Raw genomic sequence first — 16,994 nt, forward strand, 5'->3', positions numbered from 1 at the left:
AAAACAGAGCTAAGGGAGAGGCTCTTCAAGCTGCCAAGCACTCTGCTTGACCTCAAGTTATTTTCTTGTACATACTAACTAAAGCCCGACTTAAAGAAAAATTAACGTGACAGGCCTGAGTACTGAAAGTATTTTCTTGGTTGTGTTTCAGGACACTAACAATCCTTCGAGATGTGCATTTTATACGTAAATGGCTCATGTTTAAATCATAAAGTTGCTGATACAACAACACAAACAAAAAAGACAAGTCAGTCTAGGACAGCCAAGACATCTTGACATGAAAGTTTCAAAACAATCACATACATGGATGCAAATATTAAAGTAGCAGTGGAACATGACAGATTAACATTGTTTTGGCAGCACACCACAGGCTTGTAAAAAGAATGAAACTTCAATAAAAGTGAATTTGAGGGAGAATGATTGGGAGAATAGGGGAATAACAATATTAGTGACGATGCTAAAAAACAGTCTGATTTTTAGGATTGTAACAATACACCTAGCTAATAAGATGAAATGATACACAATACAGGGTTTATGAGAAGGAACAGAAGAGAATATGTCTAAGAAAACAAAGGCCCATATTTTTTATAATAAATAAAGGGTACATCAATAATAATCTAATCAAGGCTTGATAACTAAGGTAGTGCTCATGCCACAAATGTATGCAAATGTCCTTTTTTGTGTTTCCACAAATAAAATAAATATATGTCGACTGATATATGAGCTGGCTGTTATTTTCAGCCGATGTGTGTTTTTTTCTTGTATTGGTATCGGCCGAAACGTGCATGCGTTAGCCGATCCATTAGCACATTCAGCTGCCATGCCTTGACGTCACATGAAACGCTTTCTTTGTCACTTCCTCCCTGGTAGAGACCGGCTGGTAATGCAAGACTGGTTGTAACTTCTCAACTTATATTGTATTTTTAGATGTATTTGCCCTTTGAATGTCTGCCTCTCTGCATGGGAACGGGCTGAAACAGCTTCTGTTCTTTTGTTTTTTTCACTCCGTCACTTAAATTTGCGTGTCAACGTTAATTTTTTTTAAATGGTGGTCAAGCCACTTAAAGTCAGTATAAAACTCCTTTCCCACTGTCTAAAAAACAACGTCTGATCTCCATCTGGCCACCTGGGACTGCTGCGTCGGTAGCTGTACTTGTGCTGAGCGAAAAAGTAAAAGTCTGGTTGCCTCCGATTTAAGCCTGATTGCTTAAATCGGCAGAGTCGTGTAGTTAAAGCAGCTTTGAGCTCACTGTGTGTATGTGTGTGTGTGCGTGTGTGTGTGTGTGTGTGTTTGTGTGTGCATGCGCGCGTCTTCCCCTCTGTGTCCGTCTTTGACAGTTTCCTTCAGGCCAGTTAGAGCAAAATAGAGGGGATAGTTAAACATGGTCACTTTTTTAAGTAGAAAAAAGTAGAGAACAGTTTTATCAAACAGAAGATGTTCTCAGAAAGGTCGTTTGCATTGATGACAGGATGTAAAAATCACACCAAGATTCAGATTGTTCACGTTTTGAATGATTTTGGTAAAGTTGCTGTTTACAATTGTTCTCAGGATGTAAATTTGCATAAACTTGTGCTGATACATGAAGTGCAAAAAACATTTAATAATAATAATAATAATGAGAATAATAATCATTATTGTCATTGCGACATACATTCCAATGAAATTTGTTCTCTGCATTTAACCCATCCCATTGGGGGAACAGTGGGCTGCCATTGTGCGGCGCCCAGAGAGCAATCGGGGGTTAAGGGTCTTGATCAGGGACCCAGAGTGGCAGTCTGTGGGACTGGGACACAAGAACAATACATGCTATCCATTGTTATATACTATGGATCTTTTAAAGGAGCATTCCGCAGCCTTAAAGCACTCACTTTCATGATCCATCCTGATGATGATTACTTAAGCATATGCCATCACTTATAGCCAATGGATAGCCCTAGCCAGAATGATTGTGGTGTTTTGATATTATGAGTGCTCATGTTGTGAAATATTATTACATCCCTAATGATTATATAGTAAACATCATTTGTACTCTGAGTTTAGTTTTGACTAAGTTTTGTGCTTCTTTAGTGCTTGCTTTTGTTTTATTGTAGGTGCAAATGATTCCTGTTTTTCCCTAGTCTGTTTTGATCAAGCTCAGCCCAGCCAAGTTATTTTACAAGCACTTTAAAAACAGCACAACTGACAAAGTGCTGAACAGACATAATAAACAAGCATTAAAACATAAAAACAGGAAGACACAAAAGACGTTGTAAAGCAACTCCAACAAATAAAATAAGCTTTCTCGTGCTGGGTCAAAAGCCAATGAAAAAAAAGAAAGAAAAAAAAGGTTTATGAAGCAGATTTAAAAGTGCACAGTTAAGAAAGCCTGTCTAATTTCCAGTGGCAGGGGATGCTAAAGCAGAAAAATAAAATGATCAATCATTTCTTCGTGTGTTCCAATTTCCTGAATAAGTCTTACCTGATTTTAGTGTCAGTAATCACTCTGTTACAGTGCATAATAATATTACTGAAGTTTCATCTAGTTATTGTCAGACCCTCCTTTTATCCACTCTGTCTCATCTGTTGCTCTTTTTTCCCTACATTTATTTTGCCTCCTGTCATGCTTGTTAGTTGTTTTTTCATTCATCCATTAATTCCCTCAATATGATTCTGCTGCCCCCTATCTGCTCTTGGGTCCTACACCACACACAAATATGACAGTATTCTTTTTCAAATTACTTTATATAAAATATGCATTGTTTCTATTCAAATGCAAACCTTTTTTTTTTTTTTGTATTTGGCTGTTTTTGTCTTAACCCTGCCACAAATACATTTTGGCTGTGTACTATTTATGTAGGGAATTTAAAAAAAATGTATTTTTGTTTTAGGAAAGTACAAAGCCTAGCTTAGAACGTTCCTTCCTTGTATTTCAACTTGCTATTATTGCCAATACTATCACCACCAACTGTGGCAGTATTTCTGCATTTTTTTCCTCCATTCTCACATGTATGGAGTTTTCTTGAGAGTTTCTTTTTCTTTCTTTTTCAAATGGATGGAAAAACTAATTTTGAACATATGCAAATGTGTTGTAATGGCTACTACTGTATAGTAGTTCAGTCAAAGCAAGGATACCTTTCTCTCTAAACATAAAGAAGATCTTTAAAGTTTTGGCCTCTGCTTTTTTTTTTACTTGTGCAAGTAAATGGTAAACATAACACTCAAAACAAAATGTCTGCTTCTGTCTTTAGCACCATTTATGCACAAATGGCTTTCTGGGAGCCATTAGACTGTTTCTGAGTCAGACTGACTCTCCGTCAATGGCAATACTTATCACAACCACACTATGCCCCAGGAACACTGCTAAAACCTCAGTGGGAATTTAGATACTATTAAAAGGTGCCCTACATTAAACAAGCCAACAAATCACATAATGCATGTCATTTATCACAAGCTCTCAGTGGAAGCCTTTATTCCGCTTTCTCTCTTCCCTCTCCAAACATTCTCTGGCCTGCATAGGGCACTATTTACTCAGGCTTTTTTCTTCAACTTCCCATCTGGTTCCCTTTTGCAACTTCTCTTTTGTTATATGTTCACACCATTGCTTATCCCAGCTATCATGCTGTTCTTTTCTACTCTTTCTACCTTATTTTGCTTTCCACGTCTTGCCCCATTTTCATTCTTCCTCACATAGGTACTTCTCTTTCCATGTTTCAGTTTTTCATTTCATCATTTTATTCTCCCTGGGTGCCGTCAGTCCAACGGAGGAACAGTGTATTTGGCATAATTAGGTCAGTGTATGCTGTGTCCCCATGGACGTGATTTACATGTATAAAAAGAGTCAATCAAGCCCCATGATGGTAGTGATGCCCTTGTCGTCTCTGACATTTTTAGAGGTGACCCCAAAAGCAAAAATAAATAAATAAATAAAAAATGTACTCTGTAAGTAGAGAATGGGAGTGAATTAGACTCTTCTAATGTTACACAGAGGTTAAAGGTAGAGGTGCCCTGTCCGAGTAGGCCCATATTTATTAATTTGAGGCTTAATAATAGTGATATCTTGATCCACCCCCAAGAACTGAATCAGGGTACTGGTCACAACATTTTAAAGGACTGGTATAGGTTTTCATGAACAAAGCAAACTCTTAAAACATGTTGTTACAGTCCAACAAGCTGCAATTTTCCAGGATATGTTTTTAAAAATCAGCTGCATAGCTTGCAACGCTGTATTGTAGGCCATGCACAATATTTTGATGGTTCAGTAAATCTGTGGTTTCTTTAACAATCTAATTGTTTTTCACCTTTTACAAAACACTGTATAAGCAGCTGCAGTATCCGGTCAGTGCCCATGTCAGGTAATCTGCTCTGTGGGCTGCACTATTGAAGTAATGACATTTGGAGTCACCCAGCCAAAGTCCCGACTTGAATCCGACAAATCATTTATGGAGGGAGCTAAAGATGAGGGTGATGGCATGAAGGCCTTTCAGCCTCAAAGATTTGGAGTTCATCACCAAAAACAAATAACCATGAAAACATTTAAAAAAGCTTAATAGGAATTATAGCAAGAGTGAAATGACTTTAATGCATATAAAAATGTGTCAATTAAATATTGAGAAGCACATTATAATTTTTAATATGCAATTGATAATGTTGAGATTTTTCCTTATATATTGCTTTCTTTTCTTTTGAGTGATGCCTGTCTTATTTCCTATCAGAAGCAAAGTTCTTTCTTGAATGAAAATAGTTTGAAATTGAAATCTGCCAGGACATGAATAACTGTGGGTATCAGACATCAATTTAATATCAGAAAATGCCCAATTCTAAATTACAAGGAGTAAAATTGGGTACAAAACTTCATAATTGCAATGTGCCACTATTTATGACTAATTAAATTTCTATTTGTCTTCTACTTGCTTTAGCTTGCGTTTTTGCCTACATAATACAGATACACCAGCTTTTTTTTAAACTCACAACATATTCAAAGGTAAATGAGTAAAGTTTTCTCATTTACACCAATTAGCAACAGCATTATAATTAGGCTGGGAACCACATCAGGAAAAATGTACCAGCTATACTATTTTTGAATAATCTTATGAAGAAAGATATTTTCCTCTTCTGTTTCTTTTCCATCTTTACAATTTCTGCACCACTTTCTGTGGGCATTAGCATCTTAACCACTATACATATACATATGGTGTGCATCATGGGCACCTAAAGACTTTGCAACAGGTCAAATCTGTTATAGGTATGCAATGTATGAATTCAAGCAAATTAAATAGTATTTCCAACTAAATATTGCTACCAAACAGCCCTTAGCATTTAAGATGTTTCAGGCATTAGTATTGAGATGACCATTGTGATTCAGTAAATTGTACAGTTTAATTTAGAAATCCACCTTATATTCAGTAGGTCTCTCTTTTGCCACTAAAGCAGCCCTTATATGTCAGGCATGTTACACATCTTTCAAGTCTTTATTTTTCTTGAAGCCAAAGCATTTCTGCGAATTTCAAAGTGGTTCTATTCTGAATAAACTCAGGTGCATATAAACGCACATTATGAATGTATTGATTGATTGTGTGCCCATATAAACTGTACAAGCCGATTATTTAATCTGAATACATTTTAATCCGATAATGAAACTTTGTGCATGTAAACACAGCTACTGTTTGCAGAATATGTAGAATGGGAAAGTTTTACCATGCTTCTATGCTTTGTCATAATTGTAGCTGTTTAAAGTGACAGGATGTCAGATATTTGCTCTGTTAACGTGGCCTCCTCCCTTGAATTTAACATTAAACAAAGGAAATCATATTATTTTCATTCTGAATGCTTCTAAATGATTAAAGAGAAATGCAAAAGGAACACACACACACACACACACACTATCCCTGCACAAATCCAGATGTCACTGATGGGAATATTTGGCAAAATACCAACAATCAGGCTTCTTTGGTCTGTGTAAAACACCTGGCCAATAGTGAGCCAGTAAATTATAAACCAAAAAAGTGTGCATATAAAACACATTTGCATGATCACTTATACACAATATGCAAACTTTCAGGCCAAAAGCCAGCTCTATGTGAGCATATTATGGTCCTTTAATCTGTGGCTTTGCTGGTGTGTCTTCCAAAGTTCCTGGACTCAAAAGGCCTAGCCATACTGGGTTGGAACAGTAACACCCTGCACTTAGCCACATGGCGCTAGTTAGCCCACACCCTACTAAATGCAGCCAGATGAGCAGCAATGGAAACATGGTACAATGTCACTGCATGTTTTTCTGGTCATATGAAAGAAAAAAAAAATTCCTGTTAAAAATGCTGTTCTTTCCCAACATTTTTTTTCAATGGCATCAAATGATGACAGATTCTAAAGCAATATGTTAGTCTACAGCAACAGAGGTTTTACTGTTGGCTGGAATAAATGCCACTGGTTTCGTGTTTCACTTTAAAACATCCAAAAAAAGATGTCTTTAACAAAAATGGCTGCGACTGCCAACATGTCATTTAGATGGTAGCAACTAAGATATCACAGTCTACTCAACCCCTGCATGTGGCTAAGTTCTTTCTAAAAACAGCCTACAGGAGACAAGGTTCAGATTTTTTTGCCTTAACAATAAGGGCGTTAGTCAAACTGACATGCTTCCACTGGGAACAAAACTGAATGAACCCATTTAACCACTGTCTAAGAAAAAAAGACAAGCCAGTCTAAGACAGCCAAGCCACTGGAGCACACAGGTCTCCACAGCTTCAGAGCTAATACAGCTTAATTTCCCACAAACTTTCAGACAATTAACTATTTTAAATTGGTTTAAGTTGGCCTCTCTTAAAAGCAGAGAGTGAGTGGTAGTTAATGGATGATGACATGTAATCTGAAACCAGAGTGTCCGATGGATGATGTTTCAGGGTTTCCCCTACTGTTTTATAAGGCTTTACACGCACCCCACCACCACAACCACCAACACCAGGCTAAACGTTGATTGTTTATTTATGTAAAATCTGTTTTTTATACACAGTGACACCAAAGATTATATCATCTAGAGTAGTCAAAGTAATTGATGCCTCAATGTTTGAGAGCAATATAAGTAAAGCTCCTGTATGTGACATTTTCGTGGTAAACCTCCTGGACAAAATAAGCTAATGCTATCTGTTATTAGCTTGACGGACAGGGGGCGCTCCCCCTTTGAGATCATCACTTTATGAACTCAAATTTGATTTCAGTTTTAGCACATTTTAACAACATAAGTAGAGTTTGACTTGAGAAAAAATAAATACAATCTATTTTAATATGAAACTGTAATTGTTTTGCTTCATGCAGGTTCATGGTGTCAATGAATATTGTCTATGAAGTAAAATAACATTAAACAAGGTAATGCAAGCAGCTCTAAAATATTGTAGGACACATTTTAGAGTCAGAAGTGGTAAATTCTAATTGATTTTGGATCCTGACATTACAGATGGAAAAACTGCCAGAAACAGGAACAAATAAAGTTGTAACTACAAATTATTGAAAACAGGAAAAATATATTTGACCAAACAAATGCACAAAAAAAATTGAAAAGCTGCTTCTAAAATTCCAGCACACTGTGGAAAGGCTAGCATAACAATGATTAAATAATTTTTATGAGTTAAAAATTAAACCTTATGTGGTTTTAGACTTGCCCGGTGATTGTTTGCTTCCATATTTTATTATAGACATCTAGTGTTTTAAGAGATGACAGCTCCAATAAACAGTCTAAACATAAATCAGATTTTACAAGTTCAATCTTTGCTTTGTGTCTCAGCTCAGGTTGTTCACATATTCTTCTCGATAAATAATAAACATTTATCAATGATTGCTTTTAAACTCAGCCAATTAAACTTCGCCCTCCTCGCCCAGATTCCATTAACTCTGTTCTGAATACTGTTAGTCGTGGTGCTGTTCTTAACACGAAGAGGGGCCTCAAAACAAATTTTACTAACAGTGAATCACATTCTTAGGACCTGAGATGGTCCTCATACGTAGACACTGATCGAAAGAAGGTCCAGTAGACACTGAACTTCCTGTGGCAGTTCAAGAAGTACAACCTTCCACAGGAGCTGCTGGTCATCTTCTACATTGCCATTATTCAGTCTGCCCTGTGCTCTTTCACCACTGTATGGTTTGCCTCATCCACAAAACAGGACAGGTCCAAACTGTGACAATTAGGTCAGCAAAGAGGATTATCAGGGTTGAACTTCCCCCCATTCAGGTTTTGTACAGGTCTAGAATCAGGAAAAAGGGCAGCTAACATCTCCGCAGACCCCACACATCTTTCACAGAAGCTGTTTAGACTTTAACCTTCGGGTTGTTGCTGCAGAGCGCTGTTTGCAAAAACCAGGCGCCACAGAGACAGTTTGTTCCCCTCGGCTGTCACTCTGATGAACACAATGGACACCTCACAGCCTGAGCAGTCAGCTACATTGCTGTGGAACAAAATAAGCATATTTGCACTATCATAACTGTCCTTTTTTAGTTCATGTTTTTTTTAATTTATCTTTCTTTACAAAATGTACACACTGCTCCTTATATTCAGTAATTGTACCTAATGTCTGGTCGCTGTGAGTGCTTTAACCAAAGATAAATTCCTTCCTTTTGAAAACAATCATGCCCAATAAAGCTGATACTGATTGAGATTAAGGACCCATACAAGCTTGGGCCAGCCCTCTTCACAGCTAGGAATACTGGAAACCTTGCTCTACTCCAGCTGCAGCTCACCTGAGTTCTTTCCTCTGTTAGATCTTCGTGTAGCGTGCATTATTAACATTCAAAGCATTCATGCAGGTAAAGCTGCTGAGGGCAAAATTAAAGCAATGATTCTTTTGAACATTACTTTAAGTAAGCTCTGTAGAGTTTGCAGGTGATACATTGCATGTATGTTTATGGAGTGACTGGTGATGCTGCATTCTAGACAAACAGTTTTAAAGCAGCAGGTTAAGTATAAAAAAAACATTTAAACATAATTGAAGTTAGTTCATTCAGGTTGAAAAGTGGTAAACCATCTGCCTTTTATCTCTCTCAATTGTAAGAGCATTTCTTTGAAGTTTTGGCGGACTAGTCTGTTACACATGTTATCATCCGACATGGAACATTACTTACTGACCATGCGTCAAGTTTTGCCAGCCAGCAGGATGTTTCACATCTGCTATGGAAGTATTTCACCTTATAAAACCACGTGGTTGAATCGAATAAATTATATTCGGAGTCACATGGAGTTTTTATGGTTTGATTAAGGATTATAAATGGTTAGATTCTATAAGAAAAAACATCTTAAATTAGAAACAACATAAACAACAATTGCAAATTTTCAGATACTAATATAGCATAATATTGAAATACACATAAGAGTAAAACACTTTGTATGACTAAATGTCCTGATGCCTCTCAATAATCCAGGTCAGATTTTTTTTTTTGTGATTACCTCCTCTGGACAGGTTCTTCTACGGAGTCTCTTTGAGAAGAGATGGAGCATTTCATCCAAGAAGAGAACCTACTCAATTTTTAATGAAAATTGTATTCATGGAATTACCTAGTGACAACAAATATTAAATGGTTGCACCATGGTTTTTACGTAGGAAACTGTACCTTTGCAGGTACAAAGTGGGAGTACTAAAGGGTGAAATAGCAACACAAAGGTATAAAAATAGGGTACAAAATGGGATCACACATCAGAGAAAATTGACCTAGAGCCACAGCAAACACAAAAAATATCATAAACAATGAAGAATGACAAATAAGCAATGAATTGACAGACCAATTTCAATCTGTAAAGGAAATTCACTGATTTCACAAAAGGCATCAAATTTAAATCAGCTCCAAAATTCAAAATTGTCCTTTTTAGTTTGCTTCCCGTTAGCTAGAAAAGCCTGCTCCAGTGATACATTCAACCCCATGTCTAATAGATAACGAGGCATCAACTACCTCTACTACATCTAAATAATCTTTACTCTTGTGAGATGAAACACCCCCAAAATCAGTTAAGCAACTACTTAGCACACAAACTATCTCACTGCAAACTCCCAACAAATACAGCAAAGAATAGAAGAAGATGTTATTTTTGATCAATATGAAAAAAAAAAACAACATTTTCATTATTTTTGTTTCAAAGCAATAGCAATTATCAGAAACTTGCAACTATATGTATGATTTTGTTCGGTGAACAAAACAATCCCTAAATAACTTTTGAGGGCAAGCCTATAAACACTTTCTTGAAATGTCAACCACTGCCGCAATTTATGATTTTTCTTATCAAAATGAATACAAAGTGGATGGTAATGAGTGCTGCTTAAAGGACTGTTTTGGTAGGTCTTTGTTGTTTACAGGTTCCTGTTGTGCTAAATGGCATGTTTAACTAAATAATGGGACATTTTCAGAACTGCTGGATCAGGTAAACTAACTTTGACTAAAACTGGATGTCTCTGACAGGTTCTTGGCCTGAAAATATTAGTGTGTAGTTCTGCTTTGGTGCAGTGACTGCATCCCTCTAGCAATGCAGCCCAGCACTGAGAGTGAAAGGAAGGGGTCAGGAGAAAGAAGGGCACAAATCCACAGAAGAAAAGCAAACAAGTCTCACTCAGCCACTAATCACCGTGCTGTGAAAAGGTCAGGCCAACCAGTCAAGCTCAGCTCTAGCCGACAGAGCTATTGTCACAAACTGTCCAAGAGGAAGAAGTAGAGCACAGAGAGCACCCTTCCATTAACTGGAGTAAATCATTAGAGACATGTAATTACCTTATTGCATCAATCTTTTAACAATGAAAATTACTTTATCACACTTGATACATTGCATTTTTGGCCATGTATTACTTTTCATTCCAAATTTAACTGGATTTCTGTTGCTACAATGTGACTGCTGATTACAGATGGCCAAGATCTGAACCTGTATCATTCTCTGACCTGATACAGATATCATTTTTGAAACCACTAAACATCTATCCAGATTTGTTTGCCCTATGTTGTTGATTGCTCGTTTTGGGTAGAATTTATTCCAGATGTTTAAGTTTACAGTCTTCAAAATGGCGCACACCTAAATAATAAAGTATTCAACTGATGTTTCAAATTTATCAAAGATGTATATTTTTAGATTTGGCAGTGAAGTTACATTGATTGATACATTGATTGATTGGTTAACTTGGGGGGTGACTTGAGAGAGCCATTGTTTAATGTCCTTTAAACATCTGTATATGGAGTTCAAACTGAGTGGAGAATAGGAAATGACCAGCAAATAGATTTGCAAGTCATCTGCATAGATATGAAAAGACATATTATTGTGTGCAATAATTATATCTAAAGGTAGCATGAGCACAGGCCTCAGATGAGATCCGTGTGGCACAACAGAGGTCAGTGGAATTGAGTAGGAGAGGTCACCTTTCATGACAGAGAATGTTCTGTCTGTTTAACAGGAATTGTGCACTGCTACCTGGAGGCCAACCTGCTGAGCCAGATGAGTGATGAAGACCAACAGAACAGTTTATTTGGCATTAAAAATTATTTAAATTAGCATTAAAATCCACAGGCTTGTTGAGGATCTACTCAGCAACATTATCTTTGGAGATATATCAGTGTTGGAAAGGAGAAAATACAGAGAAATCATTTTTGGGTGATGCAAGTTATGTCTGTCTCTTACAGTAGTAACTAAGATTAGAACTCTACAAAGAAGCAGCGAGGGTCTTTTAGCAACACCAGGAAAGATATTGACCAAAGTTGCATTCATTCATAGTCAAGAAAATACAGAGTTTTTCTATTGTTCATAGTGCTAGCGGCAGTAATAACTTTAATAAGTTGTTTAAAACAGTTTAGAAAATGTCAATATCATAAGTTGTTTTACTTTATCCGACTAAAATACTAATGTTCTGTTTTATTTTGCTGTGTGTTGATACTTCTCAATGTCTCTTACACACACAAGTCATAACATCACCACTGCTCACCAAATATAATTACTGCTGATGGCAGAAAGCTTGCTAAGTCAAAGTATTACCAAGTAATGTTGCCATTCGTGTGGTGGGTGTTTAAGCTACCTTCATATTCGAGGCATTGAAAAGGCCGCAAGAGTGCGGACACCAAAAGTGACACAACCAAGCCGTCCCTGCCCCAAGCATGGGCCCTGCTAGCTGCCCCAGCATGAAGTCGTGCACCTCCAAATTTTTATAACTAGCAGCGGACAAAAGAGCCCTCACTGAGAAAGTTTGCTTGTACTTACATCAAATGGCGCAGAAGTTTTAAGTGGGACAATTTTGTTAAATGCTTTGTTGTTGCTGTTTATTCTGTGACTGAAAATAGAATAGCTGCGCAAATTACTGGCATACTTTCAGTGGTAAGTTTATTGGTCAAGTTTATGAGTACAAACAAGGATTCTAATTTCTGTTTCCATCACCTGCAGCGTAAATCAAGTCTAAAACAACAGTTCACAGTATGCAAAGCCATCAGCTTTATTTAGCAAAGCAGTGTTTTTTTTAAACCTTTTATTTAAAAAGATCCCTATGGGCTTTACAGCCTATAAAGACATTTTGTAAGTGCCACGTCAACTATTTCTTCACTTTTTACCAAATCATTATTGGTTATGTTGAATACTGCTACCCTGTGTTTTTGGAGAATACTGCACCTATGTCCGTGCCAAGTATAAACGTCCACAGCATGTCTACGGGCTCGCGCCGGTCGCGACAACCCAACAAGCGTGTATAATGGAGCCTTCATACTATTTTGCCAACATCTTAAAGTGCAATAAAACTGCAGATTTGGCAACCAGAGCTGTTTTGTATTACCTTGTAAGGTACATTGTTCCCTCCCCCAGCTAATTTAGCATTAGAATAGCAAAAACAACAGTTTGTTGAAGTAATAAGAAAATTTTTATCTTCTGAAAAGCCAGTCTGACCTGTAAGTATAAGCTGTGACTGACATTGCCAACCCAAAGTTTTGGGTTGTACAATGAGGTTACTGTGCGGTATATTGTAAGCTTTGTCGTGTTAAGTTCAAAGGCAAGTGAATACCAGGGAAGACTAAGTTTGTATTTTAATAATACAATTGAATAATTTCCCATCTACTGTTTATTGTTTTCTTTATTAAACCATATTGTCTCTCTGTATGGAGAGAAAGGCTTTTTATCTGGGCATGCCCAGATTACATCACATAGAATGTTTTGCATCCTCTAATTAAATATATAATGAATGCTTAAACTCACCATTGAAGGTGTTTTGGCTGTACGAAAGTGAACTCTGTAAGGGTCGTCTAGTTTCTTTGAGAAGTCCCTCTATCTCAGTGCGGCTAATCATAGCCAGGTTGTCCTCCATCTTGCTGGTGCAGCAGGTGTAGCCCTGAGGACAAATCTGCAGGTGCTCCCCTGGCAGAGGGACAGTACAAGGGGTGGAGAGGTAAGGAAGAGAAGGAACAAAGTAAATAAAAGCAAATCAGCATAAAAATTAAGTCTTATCATTCTGCCCATCTTAAATTGACTTCAACTGCTTGGTTTATGACATTAATGCATAAACATTTAGTTTTTACTTATTTTGCTGAACAGCCTATTCAGCTAAAAATAGGTACGTTTTTTTGAAGGGTACAATCACAGTAGTAACAGAGATTAAATGAATTAACATATTTTGAGGAATAACCTATTTTGAGACTTAGCAGCTGCTGAAAGGAAATTAGTGAGACAGAAAGACAGAACTTTGGTTAACAATACAAATATACAGCAAAACATGAAAACATGAAAAAATAAAGAGGATGAAGATCTTCTTTAGTTAAGTAGTCCCTCTAAAGTTCGATCATGAATATGTTTCATGTCGTTCATATTGTGCATTACCCTTGAAACGTTATACGGCACACTATAATGTAGAATAAGCATAATGTAGCTATTGTCCAAGAAAAAAGTATATTATAGAAGACCACTTAAAAAAGAAAATAGGGTTTCTTACGCAAAATATTAATACATGACTTTTGCACAGATCTGTAGTTGAATAAAGTTATTGCAAGTACCGGTACAAAAAAAAGCTTGAAATAACAATATTTACCTATGAAAACAGTTAATCATTACTTCCACAAAAAAAAAACAAATAAAAAAAAAAAACACAAACTCAATCACAGATGTTATTTTCACAGATGAAAAAAAAGATGTAATATCTGTAATAAACCATTGCAATTGTATTAATGCCAAGAAAATGAATGATGAATACCTCCAAATACCTTGAAGAATTAAAAAGTTTTATTCTCACTTACATATTTGAAAAGAAAAAAAAATACATATTTCACACAAGAGATTTGCAGAACTCGGACCACTGAATACGGAGCAGATACAATGTGGGCGCCGCGAAGAACCCGAATCATTAAAATCAATGTGTACACTCACATTAGCCACAGTGCCGTGTGGGTGTGGTTACCAAGGTCGTGCAGCTTAACAGAATGATTCCGCAAGAAGGAAATTTGGCCGGACGCCGCAGCAGTCCCTAACCCAAGTTCCTGAACTTTATGAGTCAAATAGGAAATGTTAGGTGCTAGACAGGAGAGTTCCAGTGATTATCAGAAGACGATCACCCCACTGATTTACACTAACTTGACTAGTGTAAACAAAACAAAAACACAAGGGGGAAATAGGATATTTATGCTCACAGATAACGAGTTTTTCCATAAAGCCATAGCTGTTTTTAATAATTTATTAGAAATAGCAACAGAAAGGACAAAGCGCTGTTTTCACATCCAGCGCTGCAGCTGGTCCCCGTTTCCCTAAGAGCGGTGTGAGTAGGGGTTTGCTGAGAAGCTGCACTGAATCAGGACTGTAACCCGCACCGTAGTCAGTGTGAGTCCAGGGAAAAAGCAACAGGCCCTAACCGATCTTTCTAATTGTTTTAGTGACAACAACTTAACCCCGTTTAGTATTAGGTGTGTCAAAATGTTTTTTGTTTGTCAGTATACAATCATCATGTTTGGACAGCCATAAAATTAACCATTTAGTCAAATAAGATAGTTTATATATAAAATTTCAATGTGTTCTCCTTCTTGTCTAGAGATATTTAATTCCCCTCTGCCCATCCTCCTGTAATACAGTTAGATGTCATTTCTTGCTGTTGTATAATCTCGTTTTCATTGACACCCGATCTTTCCTTGGTGTACTTGGATACAATAGGTTGCATATTATACAAAGTACTGGTTATAATGCAGGTTGTTTTACTTCTGTTCTGATTTTATTATCCATCCATTAACACCAAACAGGATTTTAGTAAGTGCACTGTGGCCTAACACCCCACTAAAGACCTTACAAAATACGTATTTATGCCTAGTTGAGACTGAGAGACGCTACTTGCTCTTTAATAGAGGGCAAGCAGCTTTAATTCCTCTGAAATCTCTTTGCACGACCCTAAATACTTTTTACTGGTCACTGCTTTGCCTAAATTGCCACTCTTACTGATTGACACAAATGTATGATTGTCCACTTAAGTTTGCTGACTATAATATTAACATAGACAAAACATTGGGCCCTGCTTTAGTTCTTATTATGCAAAGCCTTTCTATATGTATGATGTTAACTGTGGACAAAACTGCTGTGTGCTTTCTTCCTTGGCAGAAGGATGACGTCTAATAAGAGGTCTAAATAAAGCTAGGTGTGACTAGTTAAGAATCTAGTTTCAGTCCTTGTGTAATCAGAACTTTTGTACAGCTGTACACATCTAACATTGCTATTAAACTTACAACCTTTGATTAATGTGTCACCTCACATCACCAAGCTTCACATTGTTTGCAGAAAGGCACATGCACATTTGGCAAAATCCTGGATTAATGGTTTAACCTGTCAAAGCTGCAATTATTACTCACTTGGCTGAAAGTAAAGACTCTAGGTACAATTTGATGAGACGTCAATATTACAGATTTTTCTGCCATCCCCTTTTGTGTCCAAAGCTTTCTATGGCACATAGAAGAAGAAGGTGTTTCTGCTTCATTTACTATAGTTGTTGTACAAATTAATCAGAGATCTCACTTCACTCTATCAACCTCCTTGACTGCATTTTAAAATGAAGAAACAATGCACAGAGAGAGTCCCTGTTTTTCCCCTGGTGGTGTTTTAAACAGGATTCAATAACTCCCTTTTAGGTGCCTTGTTGAGCACAAGTCTGAAGAGCAGAGCTTAAATGTTTTCAAACACCAAAATAAAAAAAAAATCACTACTAGATAAAAGGAGAAGTTGACAAGTATCTCTTAGAATCCTCTCAATGAAAATGTTGGTCATTGTTTGTGCATTGACTAAATCATCTTTCCCTGTTATTTGGGGTGCTAGATAAAACAGGACAGATCATGTAGGTTGTAAATGTGTTGATGATGAGCACAAGCAGATAGATGGTATCATTTACTAAAATGTATACATTATTCAAATCTTTGGAAGAGTTAGGTTTTAAGTAGTCTGTTAATTTCCCCCAATATCTTTCTTTAGACTGGAAGTAATATGAACATCTTGAAGTGTGATGGAGTGTTTTGAAGAATATTGAATATGTTGAGGTAGGTGAAGATTGGGGTGATGGCAAGGAAGTATTCCACCTTCAGTGACTTGGAGCCCATCAAAGATAAATTGTCAAGATGCCAGTGGAAATATGCAAAATGCTGGTCAGCAATTATAAAAAGATTTTGATTGCTGTAACATCGATGAAGAATTTGACGCTGCTTGTTGAGAATGGTCTAATTAATTTTAAACATGTGATTTTCAAATCAAAATATGATAAAATTTGAAACAAATATTTTTCATAATTGAAACTGTAAATATCACCAAAGTGCACAAAGTGTTAAATTTTGCTGCAACCTGTGCAAGCAAGGCTTTTGAATGCACAAGTGGTTCTTGACCCCTAGCTGCTTGCATAGTGGTAACAAGTCACCTTACCAGTTACCTCTTAGCCAAAGGCATGTGGTCTTCATAATGGTCGGATATGTCTGTCTCTTAGGTATAGCATAATATTTCTGCCTTATCAGACACACCTACTGTAGATACAAACAAACAACATTAAATAAAAAAGGTGCTGAAAGTACCACC

At 36.8% G+C, this 16,994-nt stretch overlaps 1 protein-coding gene across 2 annotated transcripts in view; it reads right to left on the bottom strand.

Moving 5' to 3' along the window:
- LOC105935925 (glypican-1) overlaps positions 1 to 16,994 on the bottom strand; it is an 88,430-nt gene that overhangs the window by 23,827 nt on the left and 47,609 nt on the right. For both annotated transcript variants that reach the window (XM_012876549.3, XM_036138130.1), the window contains one exon: positions 13,170 to 13,328. In XM_012876549.3, the coding sequence (XP_012732003.2) occupies positions 13,170 to 13,328 (159 nt within the window). The remainder of the gene's footprint in view (positions 1 to 13,169; positions 13,329 to 16,994) is intronic.

This window comes from Fundulus heteroclitus, chromosome 6, assembly GCF_011125445.2.
Source record: "Fundulus heteroclitus isolate FHET01 chromosome 6, MU-UCD_Fhet_4.1, whole genome shotgun sequence".
In the NCBI taxonomy this organism is placed as follows: domain Eukaryota; kingdom Metazoa; phylum Chordata; class Actinopteri; order Cyprinodontiformes; family Fundulidae; genus Fundulus; species Fundulus heteroclitus.